The 13,775-nt window shown below is 43.3% G+C and overlaps 1 protein-coding gene across 11 annotated transcripts in view; it reads left to right on the top strand.

Annotated features, from left to right (window-relative positions):
• The first annotated feature begins 448 nt into the window (after positions 1 to 448).
• Positions 449 to 13,775, top strand: part of LOC115104534 (transcription factor COE1-A) — a 191,123-nt gene continuing 177,796 nt past the window's right edge. For 9 of the 11 annotated variants that reach the window (XM_065007184.1, XM_065007189.1, XM_065007193.1 and 6 more), the window contains exons 1-5: positions 450 to 1,221; positions 1,972 to 2,128; positions 3,061 to 3,124; positions 4,438 to 4,493; positions 11,671 to 11,744. In XM_065007184.1, the coding sequence (XP_064863256.1) occupies positions 1,088 to 1,221; positions 1,972 to 2,128; positions 3,061 to 3,124; positions 4,438 to 4,493; positions 11,671 to 11,744 (485 nt within the window). In that variant the 5' untranslated portion in view covers positions 450 to 1,087. Of the gene's footprint in view, positions 1,222 to 1,971; positions 2,129 to 3,060; positions 3,125 to 4,437; positions 4,494 to 11,670; positions 11,745 to 13,775 lie in introns of all 11 variants that reach the window. The other 2 variants (XM_065007188.1, XM_065007186.1) reach the window with 1 other exon arrangement.

Consider the following 13,775-nt stretch of genomic DNA (forward strand, 5'->3'; position numbering starts at 1 on the left):
TCCACTCTCCACTGTGGTCACAGTGAGAGCCTCTATGCGTAAAATAGCGCATGATACACAGGGCACCAAAAGTCCGATAATTCTATATTGAACAAAGTAGAAAAAACGTATTGTAGTATTTTCCCATAATAAGAAACGTATCAAGACCCGCGTAGAAATGTCCCACTGGTGGCTACACAGTCAGACACGTTCTCAAGACATATCGGAACGAATTTGAATTTTCTCGCTATATGCTTCACTTCATGTGACCAAATTTTCGGCATGGAGTCATCTTTAGCCAACTGTCTCCGAAAGCTCCGTTTGGGTACTCTCTTAGCCTTGAGAGTGCGACGGTAAGGTGCCGTGGAGGTAAGGGAAGGGGCGGCCTTTAATGAGGCGATAGGAGCTGTGGTTGGGCGGATCTGACACTGGGCTTGTCTTTGTTTGGGGCGGCCCGCCTCTAACAGTCACTCCCTCTTCCCTCTGGGGTTGGTGTGCTTGTGTTTAGTTCTCAGAGATAGTCAAATAGGATTCCTTTGGGAAGGGACACAAATCACTCCCATTTGAACAAGAGGAACAACACGGGATCGGCAGCCACAAGGGTCCTCCTCTTCTTGATTTCCAATTTCTTATTCATTTCCATTTGACAGGGAATATCTCTGCAAAAGGAAAACAAATCGAGAGAAAGGGAAGAAAGAAACAACTTGTCAGGGGTTGATGCCATTTGATCTAGAACAATCTGAAAGCTCTAGTTGATCCCATTCTCTAGTTGATACCAGAGCACACAGAGCAAGTCTCTTTAAAACGGGGGGGATATCGTCAAAACCTCAAGTGAGATTCTGTTCATTTGCACTGTCTTGCGTTTCGCTCGTTTGTCTTCTTATCACTGTTTGAAGTGCTTTTCGTCTCTGACACACCTGGATTTCGATAAGTCGTCTTTGGACTCTTTTCGTCTTTTTCGCTTGGTTTGAAGTAAACAGACATACTGTCACTGGCATCAACGCGGACCCAGTACTAGCTCGCGCCCACGTTGTTACCCTCTTTTACCTGTGATTAGAGAAAACACATTTTGGGACACTCAAACGGAGAGAGGGAGCGCGATTTTTTCATGTTTGGGATTCAGGAGAGCATCCAGAGGAGTGGGAGTAGTTTGAAAGAGGAACCCATCGGATCCGGTATGAACGCAGTTCGGACATGGATGCAGGGAGCCGGGGTGTTGGATGCGAACACCGCCGCTCAAAGGTAAGAAGCCGGAGACAGCATCTTCCTCCCGGTGCGAGGACTCTACCAGCGCACGGATAGTCCATGGTCCACACTGTTTTGGAAAGATATATTTTCAAGGGACCTATTTTTTTGTCTCTACATTTGTAGTTTAGCTTACACGCTTTGTGATCGAAGAAATGTTGAAGTTTTCTTCCCCCGCAGAATCGATCCCCTCACCATGGACGTAGAATTGAGAGTTTAGCATAATGGATGACTTCTATACTCTACTGTTAATTGGACATAGTCTACAACAATCCGTAATGGCTTAGTTTAGTTACAGAACAGTTCAAATAAGATACATCATATTTAGAATATAATAGGCTAACGATGATATTATGATAATAAAAACATGCTAATAAATTGGCCATGCATAGAAATATGTGTATTGGTCTCAAGTAGGCTATCAATTAATTGCTAGAAGATCCAAAAGCCTAGAATATGTAACAGGCATATCAACTATACATCACCATAAAATAGGCCACTTCTATAGGCACACATTCATTTTCCAAATTAGGCTATTTGTTTCAAATGAGCCCGGTAGAACAATATATAATAGAATATCAAAAGGTTCGCTTCGCAGATATGAAAAGGACTTGTGTGTGTAAACGAGCAATACACACGTTTAATTCTAAGGCTAAGAAGTTTGACTCTTAAAGGGCAACTATTATTTCCATACGTTTAAGTCGGCTGATTCCCTAACATGACTACCCCTTGCATGTCTATCCACAGTGGAGTGGGTCTTGCCCGGGCTCACTTTGAGAAGCAACCGCCGTCAAATCTTCGGAAATCCAATTTCTTTCACTTCGTTTTGGCTCTATATGACAGACAAGGACAACCAGTGGAAATCGAAAGGACGTCTTTCCTCGGTTTTGTCGAGAAGGAAAAGGTGAGTGATATTTTAAATATTTTAGCAGCTTCTCGAACGCACTGAATTGTCCCACATCCACATTTTGACAATATTATAGGCCTATAATTAGTCTACCAGGTAGATGTATCAGATTATTCTAATTTAAAATTACAACCCCATTCAACCTAACCATAAACCTGTGTATTTATTTTGCGAAGCTTTATAAACCTTTCCAGTGTTAATATAATTGTAGGCTATAATAGGCAAATAGTAGCTGAATAAAATGGTATCCAAATAATAATAACACACCTAATAATACTAGCTACGTTAATATTAATACTAAGAATAAGAATAATACTAATATATTTTGAGAATAATATTTGTATTTTGAAGTTGATAAGTTATAGCCTATAATTTATGTTTTTATCTAGAGGTTTACTTGTTTAAAATAATATAAAGTAGCCTATTTAATGAAATTATGTGTTTTTCTCCTTACAACATTTCAGTATTAAGTACTACTGCTTAATGTTTTTTTTGGGGGGGGCATACATAGTGGGTTTTGTATATTTCAGTAAATAATAATAAAGCTCAAATAAATAAAACCGCTTGTTCGACAAATTATCCATGTAATTTCCAATAAACCCACCATGTATTTCTCTAGTAGCACTAGGCCTACATTAAGTAATTACTTCAATATCTTTATTAGATTTTGCTCCCTTTCAGCCATGAAAACAGAGGCTAATTTCTATACAGTTCTATATACCGTTCAATTAAGTAATTGTTGAAGCATTAAAAATGTATGTGTACAATAATTATGCTACATTTTGCCAATGCAACATTTTACCGAGTCATATTCAATGTACTAGCCTATTTCTGATATCGCAGTCTAATTTCAACAGAAGCGCACCAATGTCCGTCTTATCGGATCTGAATCAAATGAGTTCAATCACTTTAAATCTGTTCATTTACAGGAATCCACTGGAGAAAAGACCAACAATGGTATACACTACAGACTGCAACTTCTCTACAGTAATGGTAAGTGTAAAACATTGGTCAACACTCCTCTAGGCAATGTTATGCTTATGTTCTGAATTCTACAGAAACAACAACACCAGGTGCAATTTAGTGACGCCTTTCCACTGAGGTCATATTTGCGTTTATTTGAGATCACGTCATGCATTTTATCAGGCTAATCAAAAGTTTAATTTTGTATCTATATTTTTTAATCATTACTATTTTGGCTGCTCCTGAAGAAATAGGTATCCTATACTGTCAGTAAAAGAAAGTAAAACGTTTGCTATAATAATACTAGCCCGGTGGAGGAGTAGCCTAATTAAACTCTATGCCTTTCTGAATTTCATGTCCTGAATTGTCTTTTCTTAACAGTTATCATAGTTAAATATTTCCGGATATAAGCAGTCTTGCGCTTGTTATTTCTTATACCTGCGAGCATGTATTGTAGCCCATAGTATACGTTGTCCATAATGGCCCTGCTTGGTTAGTTTATATTTTGGCCCCCCGTTAGCAGCTATTCGTCTCACTGTAAAAAAAACGGACCGTTTTTAGGTTCCCGTCTAGCTATTGTGTTTCTATGTATGCAATGTGTTATTGGTGTTATGTGCTATGCTGTTTACTTGATCAGTTTGAAATGGTCGCGTTCTCATCGTTGCCTTCACATTGCGAGGTTTAACAGTGTGTCGAGCAAAACCTTGAATCTTTTAGATTCATTGATGAATAGGCTATAACCCATTGCACAATATATAATATATTGTGACATTATTTATGCCTATTCAGTTGTCTCTATTGGCTTGGAAATAGGCTATATGCATATTTGAGTAATTTTTGTATTTTTATTTGCCAAATGTTTTTTGTTTGGGAACAACTATTGCATAATCCATCAAAACAATTTTGCTAATATTGTATAAAGACAATAACTATATTCACTAACATTGATAATTGCCATGGGAAACACATTTTATTTGCCACTATTGAAACTAAATTGTGACTCAAATATATTTGTGAAAAGTTTGAAGACTGAAGTTCAGTCATGTATTTGTTTTGATCACACCTTTGGTGACAAATACCTTTATTGACAAAGGTTAATTGCTTAGATTAAGAACACAGATTTTAAGTACCAAACATTACACAATAAATGTAGTTAGCATAAAGAGTAGCCGTAACATTTTCAATAAGGTCGATTTTTGGTTGTTGTTGCTTCAATGCATCATTTGCCACTTTTACAATAGTCATTGTCAGCATCTCTGTAGTGTTTGTGTGTGTCTCAGGCCAAGGTACCTAATTCTATTAAAACCATTTCCACTCATGTCTTTTGTCCTCTCCTCTGTCAGGCATCAGGACAGAGCAGGACTTTTATGTGCGACTCATCGACTCCATGACTAAACAGGTACGGTTCCAATTCCTTATCCCTCTTGCCTAAAAATGCAGACGTAATATACAACAATAAGACAAGCGTTTAGGAAGTGAAAGGAAGGTCAACAGTGCGTTTCTCTACGCGGACCTGCTGCAGGAGGCAGAAGGCAGCAGTCCATGGAAGACTGTGTGTTACCCGCAGCCCTCGGGCCTGTGTCACATTTGGACAGGTCCCCACTCACTTGGTAACACTGACAGCCCCAGAGTGTCTCCTTGTATTACGCTCCTGACAATGAGGCGGGGACCCATTGAAGTATCTTTTCTGAGCCGCTCTGCTCTCACTGTAATACTCACTCTGATGATTTGGTTGGGGATGGGGGGGGGGGGGGGGGGGGTTACCTGGGTTATTATTCAGATTTGTAGTTTATAACAACGTAGAGTCATTTAATTGACATCCAAGTGCAGGAGTTTATTATTTGGAAAGGGGAACTATTATTTTGAATTACGTTTTTTTGTATCCTGACACCCCCAAGGAAGTTACAATTTCATACACTGAATCATCATAATGTTCAGAGATATTATCTACAGGTAGGCCTTCAGCCAGAAGTGTTTGTACCGTTTCTGTTTTCTCTCCTGGATTGTACCCTTACGGATAGTGTGACATGTTTGGTGATTGGCTAGTGTGACATGTTTGGTGATTGGCTAGTGTGACATGTTTGGTGATTGGCTAGTGTGCTCGTTAGCAGGCTCAGGGTAATGGCGGGCCGCTGAGAGGAGAAACAGACCCATGTTACACTCTTTTAATGCTCACTAACGTGCCAGTGCCCAATTGCCACACACTGCTTGAATCAACGTTGTTTCCACGTCATTTCAATGAAATGACATTGAACCAATGTGGAATAGACGTTGAATTGACGTCTGTGCCCAGTGGGTGGGCTCTGATGGTGTCACACTCTGCATGGGCGCCATGGTAATTATCAAATGGCATTAAACCCCAGTAGTACTCTGACAGTGTCAGTCTGACAGTCTTGTTGTTTCTTAATAAACTGTTTGACCTGCTCTCGTGGGGGGGGGCTGAAGGTTGGTTGGTTGAGAGGACTAACACATTTTGTTTTACCTCCAGTTTACCTTGAGGAGACGAACGGAGAGTTTGAGGAATAGACTCACATAATAAATAGGTTGAGCTGCTGCTGATGGAAGACCAAAACTATTTGATGTAGGAATCGGATTATTTTGTTCTCGTATTATCAGCGTAGCAGCTTCTCTAATTTCTATGTCATATCTCTGTGTTAGTCAGGGATTGTTAGATGTATGACTAGTGTGGTGAGGCCCATTTCATGGCGCACATGTGTCTTTTGATGCCTCGAGATGAGTCAGATGACTTAAGGATCAGGTTTGTTTTAGCTCTGGGGTGTCTCTCGAGTTTTCTGTCAGGAATGTGAGCAGAGCCCGAGCAGGGGTCTCAGAGCCGTCGCTAGGGCCTCACAGCTACTGTAGTCGCTACCAGAGGTGGAGCCGATATACTGTAGTACGGAGGCTGGATAATAAGTAGGGTTAGACGCTGTTTTTTTTTCTGACCAGGAAAAACTCTGTGCTGTAGTTGTAGCCTATATCAGGGCCAGGAATTTTTCCTGCCTGTGTCATCTGCTCAGGAATAAATGTGTAGCTCAAATAATAAGGTTAAACAGAGAGACTGCTGTAGCCAGTGTGATGATGACATGGGGGCGGTGGGAAAGGAACACTAACTAACAGGTGGTCCAGCCAAAACATCGTTGCGGTTGGGTAGGATAAGGGATAAGGTCACCATGATCAGCTCCATAGCCCCATGCACTTTCTCTTCAGTGAGTCTGTCTGTCTGTCTGTCTGTCTGTCTGTCTGTCTGTCTGTCTGTCTGTCTGTCTGTCTGTCTGTCTGTCTGTCTGTCTGTCTGTCTGCCTGCCTGCCTGCCTGCCTGCCTGTCTCTGTCTGTCTGTCTGTCTGTCTGTCTGTCTGTCTGTCTGTCTGTCTGTCTGTCTGTCTGTCTGTCTGTCTGTCTGTCTGTCTGTCACAGCTGTGAATCCCAGTGTCTGATCACAGTGCTGCCTGCATGCCGCTGTTCTAGCCCCCATGGAAATAAAGGGTAATCACACTAATCCTATAAACCTAACCACAGTGTTTAAGAGTCGCTGTGCTGTTGTTACTGTGACCACCACTGCTGCACTGCGCTGCGGCTCTGATGTAACAACCGCTAATGTGTCACTGTGGCTTTATGTCCTACTAGAGACAATCTAACAGAGAAAATGGAGAAGTATTTTAAGGTTTGTGAACAACTGTATTGACAACTACCATGCGTATTGAAATCACATTTAGTTAGTACATTCATTTTCATCTCAACCCCCCAAATTGCTGTTATTAACATAGCAATTATTGTTTTAAACAACTATAAAAATCAGCACTACTATCACACATAATTAACAGAGAAAATATGTGAGGTAGGGTAAAAGGGTGAGAAGGAGGTAGAGGGAGAGAGAGGGAGATACTGTAGATAGATAGAGGGAGAGGTAGAAGCCCCGGGGTGTCAGTCAGACAGCTGCATCTGTGATCACCGCCTCCACCTCTGACAGATCTGATTAAGACAGTGCCCAGGCAGGAGGGCCTCTCCTTCTCTCCCCCAACTCCATCTCCCACTCCCTCCTCTCTCTCTCTCTCTCTCTCTCTGTCTCTCTCTCTCGCTCTCTCTCTCTCTCTCTCTCTCTCTCTCTCTCTCTCTCTCCCTCCCTCCCTTATCCAGAGTTTTGGCGCCAGAACAGCTGAGCCGGGGGTGGGGTGGAGGAGTTGCTAGTTTGAGATGGGAACAAAGAAGGAGACAGGCAGGCTGATCGTGGCACCTCTTTAAAAGTATCTGTGGCAGCGGCCCGGGAAGAAAGGCTGCCATGCTCCTGGTGGCACGCTAACAGATGACGCTAACAGAGTGGGAAGTGTGTTTCCACATATTTATAGCAACTTGTTTACACGCCTTCGATTTCAGCCGTCACATCAAAGCCAATGAGGAAAACAGCAAATGAAAAATGAAAAGTGTACGGCGCGAGATGAAATATGTATTAAAAGGCACATGAACGCTACATGCCTTTTAATGCACCCAGTACATCACTTTGTTCTTAGCACAGGGTGCGTCTGAATGTCATGTGTGTTACAAAGATGGTGGCGGTGGAGGGAGCATATTTTGTTTCTATGGACTGTTGACTTCAAAGATAGAAAGACACGGTTGAACCACACCTACAGTAACATGTCATGGGTAGGCCTACTTCATTTGTGAAAATCCAATGACACAAACGGCAGTTGTTCTCCTTTTGCAGCCAGATTTAGTCCTGATTAGAATTGTGGATGTATATCAGAAGCCGTGTAAAATATTTAGACACCGAACACTTTAATGATACTAACAATAAACCAGACAAAAGGGCTATTCATCTCTTCTATGAGACATTTCCTGCTGTTGGGAGGCTGTCCGATAGCTTTGGATATTCAGCCTCGTTCAGGATTAGATTGTGGTAGTAGTGACAAGCGGGGGGGGGGCGTTCCAGAGGCACAGGTCTGGAGGTCTGGATTGTAATGGGGCTGGTCAACCTGGACATCGTCTCTCACTGAGCAACTCCTGTTTTTAAAACCTGACTGAAAGATGAGCCGAAAAATAGCACTGTGTTATTTACATTTTCCGCTAATGAGTTTGCATCCTCTCCACCACCGGTGCTGCTCTGTGTAGTTCCTGTTTTTGCAGCCATGTTTTTCAGCACTAATCATTTTGCGTTTAGACATATTTACTGAACACGGTGAAAAACAAACTCGCGGAGGGAGAGGGTTTCATGCAAATGTTCTGGTTTTGACCAGCTTCTTGGTTTCACCCGACAAAGGACTTGGGATCTTCAATCTTCATTTTTTATTTTTTTTGCAGAAGAACATAGACATTATTTCATCACTGTATATTTCAACGACTTCATCTGTCATGATATAGGTAATGTTATTCTACTAGAGGACAGGACATTGCACAAGGCCTAGTTGTGCTCAGTAAAGATAGATATAACCTGGAAGTTGGGAGCAGTGGACTCCGAGCCTGGAGACATTGATGCATGCAGTGCTGTTTTAGAAGACCTTGGCCCTTATTCTCTCAAAGTGAAACCAAAGGAACAAGTCACTTTCATAGGCATCCTGACTGCCGAGTAGCTGTGTGGAAGCAGTCTCGTTTTTCAGTCGCGGTTACAAGGGAACGGATCATTTTAACACCATATCTAAAATGACCTCAATATCACAAATATGGATTTGGTTGACTCCTTAAAACAATCCCAACGTGTTTTGTGCCTGCACGCAAGGCTGCTGATGGGAGTGTCTTGTGTCTGCCGTGCCGATTCCATGCTGCGACTGTTTTGCCATAAACGAGAGTTTTGCCGGTGCTGGGACATGTTGTTGGGTAATGGGAAGGTGAAAAAAAAAGCTGAGCCATTTTGGAAGGGGTGGAGGCTGGGCCAGATGGTGTGCCACTCTCCAGTCTGGCATCCCAACTGCTCGCCCACACCCACACCTCCCCTCCCAACCCCGTTCCCCTGCCTCCATCTAACCGCCCCGACGCCACCGTCACCGCCGTGCGCATGGAGCTTTACGCGCTAGAGTAGGTAGAATGAGAACCGTTACACACCTACAAGACAGACAGTCACAGAAATACGTGAGCAGCTACCATCCTCTTCACTGTTAACAACAGAGCGAGGGGGAAGCAAAGCCAGTAGAGAGACACCCAGCCGGCGCTTTCAGTATCTGTTCCGTGCTCTGCGCGATGAGTCATGAATATCTAAGCCCTGAGAGAATGAGAGAAGAGAAGGGTGGGGAGGCAACAATGTTCAGGAAAATAACACAACATTCCCGATTCCCACTGCACTCATAAAGCACCAAGAATCTCCAGCAAACTTTCCATGAAACATTGCCAGGATTCTGTGTAGCATGTTCAAAATGACGTCTTATGCATCCATGTGTCTGTTTGGTTTTAAAGAGTCACAGTGTGAGAGCACAAAGGTTTTGTGTGTGCGTTCTGTGCTTGGGGTGAGAGGTCTTGGGTGTCAACCTGTGCTTCTCAGCAGGGCTCATAGCCACCTCAACAGTCAACAGCCACTCTCACTGTTACCCTCCTATGAAATATGCTCTCCTCTCGGCTCAATTCACGTAATGTCCCGCTCTGTAGTTCTGTGGGTAGCCAGGGCCCTGGACAGCCTTTTCCCTCCCTCCCTCCCTCCCTCCATCCCTCCCTCCCTCCCGGACAGAAATATTGGACATGTCCCTCAGATTTCCCACGACACACGCTGCTATTCATTAAACATCCCCTGGCCAGAGGCAGTAAATACTACATTAAGCTCTTAGGGCCGCACTGTGTGTTTGTGTGTTTCTCAAGTGGAATCTGCTCTTTTAAATTCCATGCCAAACGGGAGGGAGGGAGAGGGTGTTGGTAGTGGTGGTGTGGAGGGGGGCTAAGGGTGTGATGGCTTTTGGGTGGTGAAAGGAGATGATGCATTCAATAAAATTGTAGTCCTTTAAGTTTGTGGACTGTATGAAGCATATAGTACCATATATATATTTTTACCTTTATTTATCCAGGCAAGTCAGTGAAGAACAAATTCTTATTTACAATGACAGCCTAGGAACAGTGGGATGACTGGAACGACAGCTTTTTACATTGTCAGCTCGGGGACTCGATCTTGCAACCTTCCGGTTGCTAGTCCAACGTGCTAACCACTAGGCTACCTGATGCCCCATAGATTGAAGTAACTGTCCGATGTTTCTAGATATCTATGAAAGAGGACCCAAAGTCATTCTCCCCCAAAAATTGTTCTGAGGTATATGTTAGAAAGTAGCTTTTTTTGTATTGGTGTGGGCGTAACCCAACAATAGAATGGTGTGGGCGTAACCCAACAATAGAATGGTGTGGGCGTAACCCAACAATAGAATGGTGTGGGCGTAACCCAACAATAGAATGGTGTGGGCGTAACCCAACAATAGAATGGTGTGGGCGTAACTCAACAATAGAATGGTGTGGGCGTAACCCAACAATAGAATGGTGTGGGCGTAACCCAACAATAGAATGGTGTGGGCGTAACCCAATAATAGAATGGTGTGGGCGTAACCAACAATAGAATGGTGTGGGCGTAACCCAACAATAGAATGGTGTGGGCGTAACCCAACAATAGAATGGTGTGGGCGTAACCCAACAATAGAATGGTGTGGGCGTAACCCAACAATAGAATGGTGTGGGCGTAACCCAACAATAGAATGGTGTGGGCGTAACCCAACAATAGAATGGTGTGGGCGTAACCCAACAATAGAATGGTGTGGGCGTAACCCAACAATAGAATGGTGTGGGCGTAACCCAACAATAGAATGGTGTGGGCGTATACCGGTCATTAAAAATATTAATGCGACTAGCCCGCTGATTTAACCAGCTCAGGAAATAGCAAGGGGGGCTTAAAAAATAATAATGTAGTATAGGGTGAGTCAACAACATTATTTGGGTACGAGTTAACAGACTAGTGAGATTTTTACCGGACAGTTACTTTAAGGATAATGTCCTTCAGTGTGCTGTGTTGCATCCAAATCTAAAGGCCACATTTGTGTCCTATGGACCCTGGCCTAAAGCAGTCCCCTATATAGGGAATAGTGCACATTTTTGGACACAGCCCATGTTAAAGAGCGACAGGAAGTAATATTTCCATCAGCAAGCTGTAAAATGCCCCGGCCTGGCCTTTCCAGAGAATATTTACTTGGTTATTACAAAATGTGGTGATATGTTGTCACACAAGGAAACACCAGAATCAGTCAACATGCTGATGTGTCATGTTTGGACCAGAAACAGAACAGAACAGATAAAAGTTCCATGAGTTAAGTCCCCCATACTGTCTGTTTATCTGGCTGGCTTCCCGTCATTTCCTTTTCTTAGCATGCAGAAAGTGACATTGGAAAAATGCTCCATTCCAATATGTCCGTTAATGTTTCCATAGAGACTGCTGTGCAGTGTGTGGAGAGAGATGTGACCAGATGTGAGCCAGGCCACAGTAGGAACTCTCTCTCTCTCCAGGGCAAATATAGTTGACCTGCTCCACTAACATGCCTCTGTGAGGACCATAACCCAACCTCGCTACAAAAACAAATCCTCAGCCTGTTTCTAATATAACATTTTCTGATCATTTTCCCCCTCGCAGGCCATTATTTATGAAGGTCAAGACAAGAACCCAGAGATGTGCCGAGTGTTACTGACACACGAGATCATGTGCAGGTAAGAAGAGGAAGCTCTGGAACTCTGCTTCTCCCCCAGTCTGATGCTACACTGCGCTACGCTAGGCTACACTACGCCACACTACACTACACTGCACTGCACTACTCAACCATATACGTACAGTATGTTACAGTGATGGCAAGGCCTCACCATGCATTGTCTATGGCAGTTCTCATAGAGGCTCAACCTTACTGTAGCTAAGCAGGTCACCCCTATACCTCCCAGCAGAAGAAGGGGAACGAAGAAACAGGGAAAGTAGAGGAAGATGAGTTTGGCGATCAAATGTTGTACCTTTAATTAAAATCAAAAGATGAATTTGCTTGGAACTGGGTTGTGAGGATAGACTCCTTCCTATTTTTAGAGGCATTTGAACAGTTCTCTCTCCCCCTAAAAATACCTCTCTGATGCCTGCTTAATTAGGACATGCAGAAACTCATTACTCAATTTGAATTCTCCTGTTGTTCAGCTGCTAACAAATGGGCCTTCCCTTGCATTGTGACTATGAAATATATGCAAGGACTTATGTACTTATACGCACACATAGTCACACGCACACGCACACGCACGCGCGCGCACACACACACACACGCACACGCGCGCACACACACGCACACGCGCACACACACACACACACACACACACACACACACACACACAAAGATGCATACTCCTCTTTCGTACTCATATTTAGAACTTGAATTAAGTTATTTTCGGACCTTTCTTCAGAACCACTTTTAACTGTAACTCACTCTTTGATTTGAGATAAAGTCGTGATTAACAGTAGCATTAGAAATCGACAATTATCACACAATGATCTTTTTAGCACAGGGTTTACAGCCTAAATTTGACCCATCATTCCCATTCAGCCACCACAGTTGTACAGTATAGCCATTCCCCATCTACGGCCCTCAAATTCAACTCTAGACCTCGAAACCAGTTCCACTTTTTTAAAAGTTTTTTTTTTTTTTACATTCTTCCCCTCTAATCAGGGACTGATTTAGACCTGAGACACCAGGTGGGTGCAATTAATTATTAGGTAGAACAGAAAACCAGCAGGCTCCAGACCTCGTAGGGGAAGAGTTGAATAGCCCTGCTAAGCAGTGTTTGGTTAAGGCATTGTATAGGGTCTGAGAGAGTGCGAGACATCAGTAGAGGGGCCCAGTGTGAGGAACCTAACCATGGAGCCCGTGATGTATCAGACAGTGACTTGTGGGGTGCCAGTCCAACCCGCCCTGCACCCCTCCCCAGTCCCCAGTCCCCAGTCTCGGGGATGGAGACGTGCTGATTCTGCACTGGGGGTTCAAACACAGTCTCAATTATAAGCAGAAAATGAGTCTGCTCACCATTAATCAGTACTGCTAATTGCCGTGCACCACCATTAGCCATATGGTGCCAAGCCAGCTTGCAACCGTGGGACATAAGTGCTTAGTCCTTTCATTTTACAAACTCAAATAACGGGCTACAATGAGCTTTCCAACGCTTCCACAAAGGAGGAACACATTTAAGGTCATATTACATTTTACGTGGGCCAACAAAAAAGTAATTTCCAAATTATGAGATCCACTAATTAAACAAATTGGGATTTAATGTTTTGGTTTTAGGCAAAAGAGCCGGTGAACTGAAATAATTTGTCATGGTTTTGGAGTAAATTAAAAATAAACAAGGGTTAGAGGGTCTGGTATGGTAGCATTGTCCTCACAGGAACAGACATCACTACATCCTGTTAATTACACGAGGCGATTTAGATTTCATTTCTTCAAAAGCTGCGGCAGGAAGGAAGCGTTGAGATTAAAGATGTGATTTCCTTTGGATGTCCTGCGGGAACGAATGGAAGTTAACAGGAAAAGAAAATATCCCCTCAACAAAGCTGGTGGAGGCATGTACTAATTAGCATAATTTTGGTTGGAGGAGGGGGGGGTGACAGTGAGTGTGTATATGCGGGGAGGGTAATAGAAAAGAATCCTGTCTCCCATGGGTGCTGCCTGATGATTGGATTGCAGGGAAGCCACGAATCAGTGCTCTAGTCTCCCC

The sequence above is a fragment of the Oncorhynchus nerka genome, linkage group LG22, assembly GCF_034236695.1.
Source record: "Oncorhynchus nerka isolate Pitt River linkage group LG22, Oner_Uvic_2.0, whole genome shotgun sequence".
NCBI lineage: Eukaryota > Metazoa > Chordata > Actinopteri > Salmoniformes > Salmonidae > Oncorhynchus > Oncorhynchus nerka.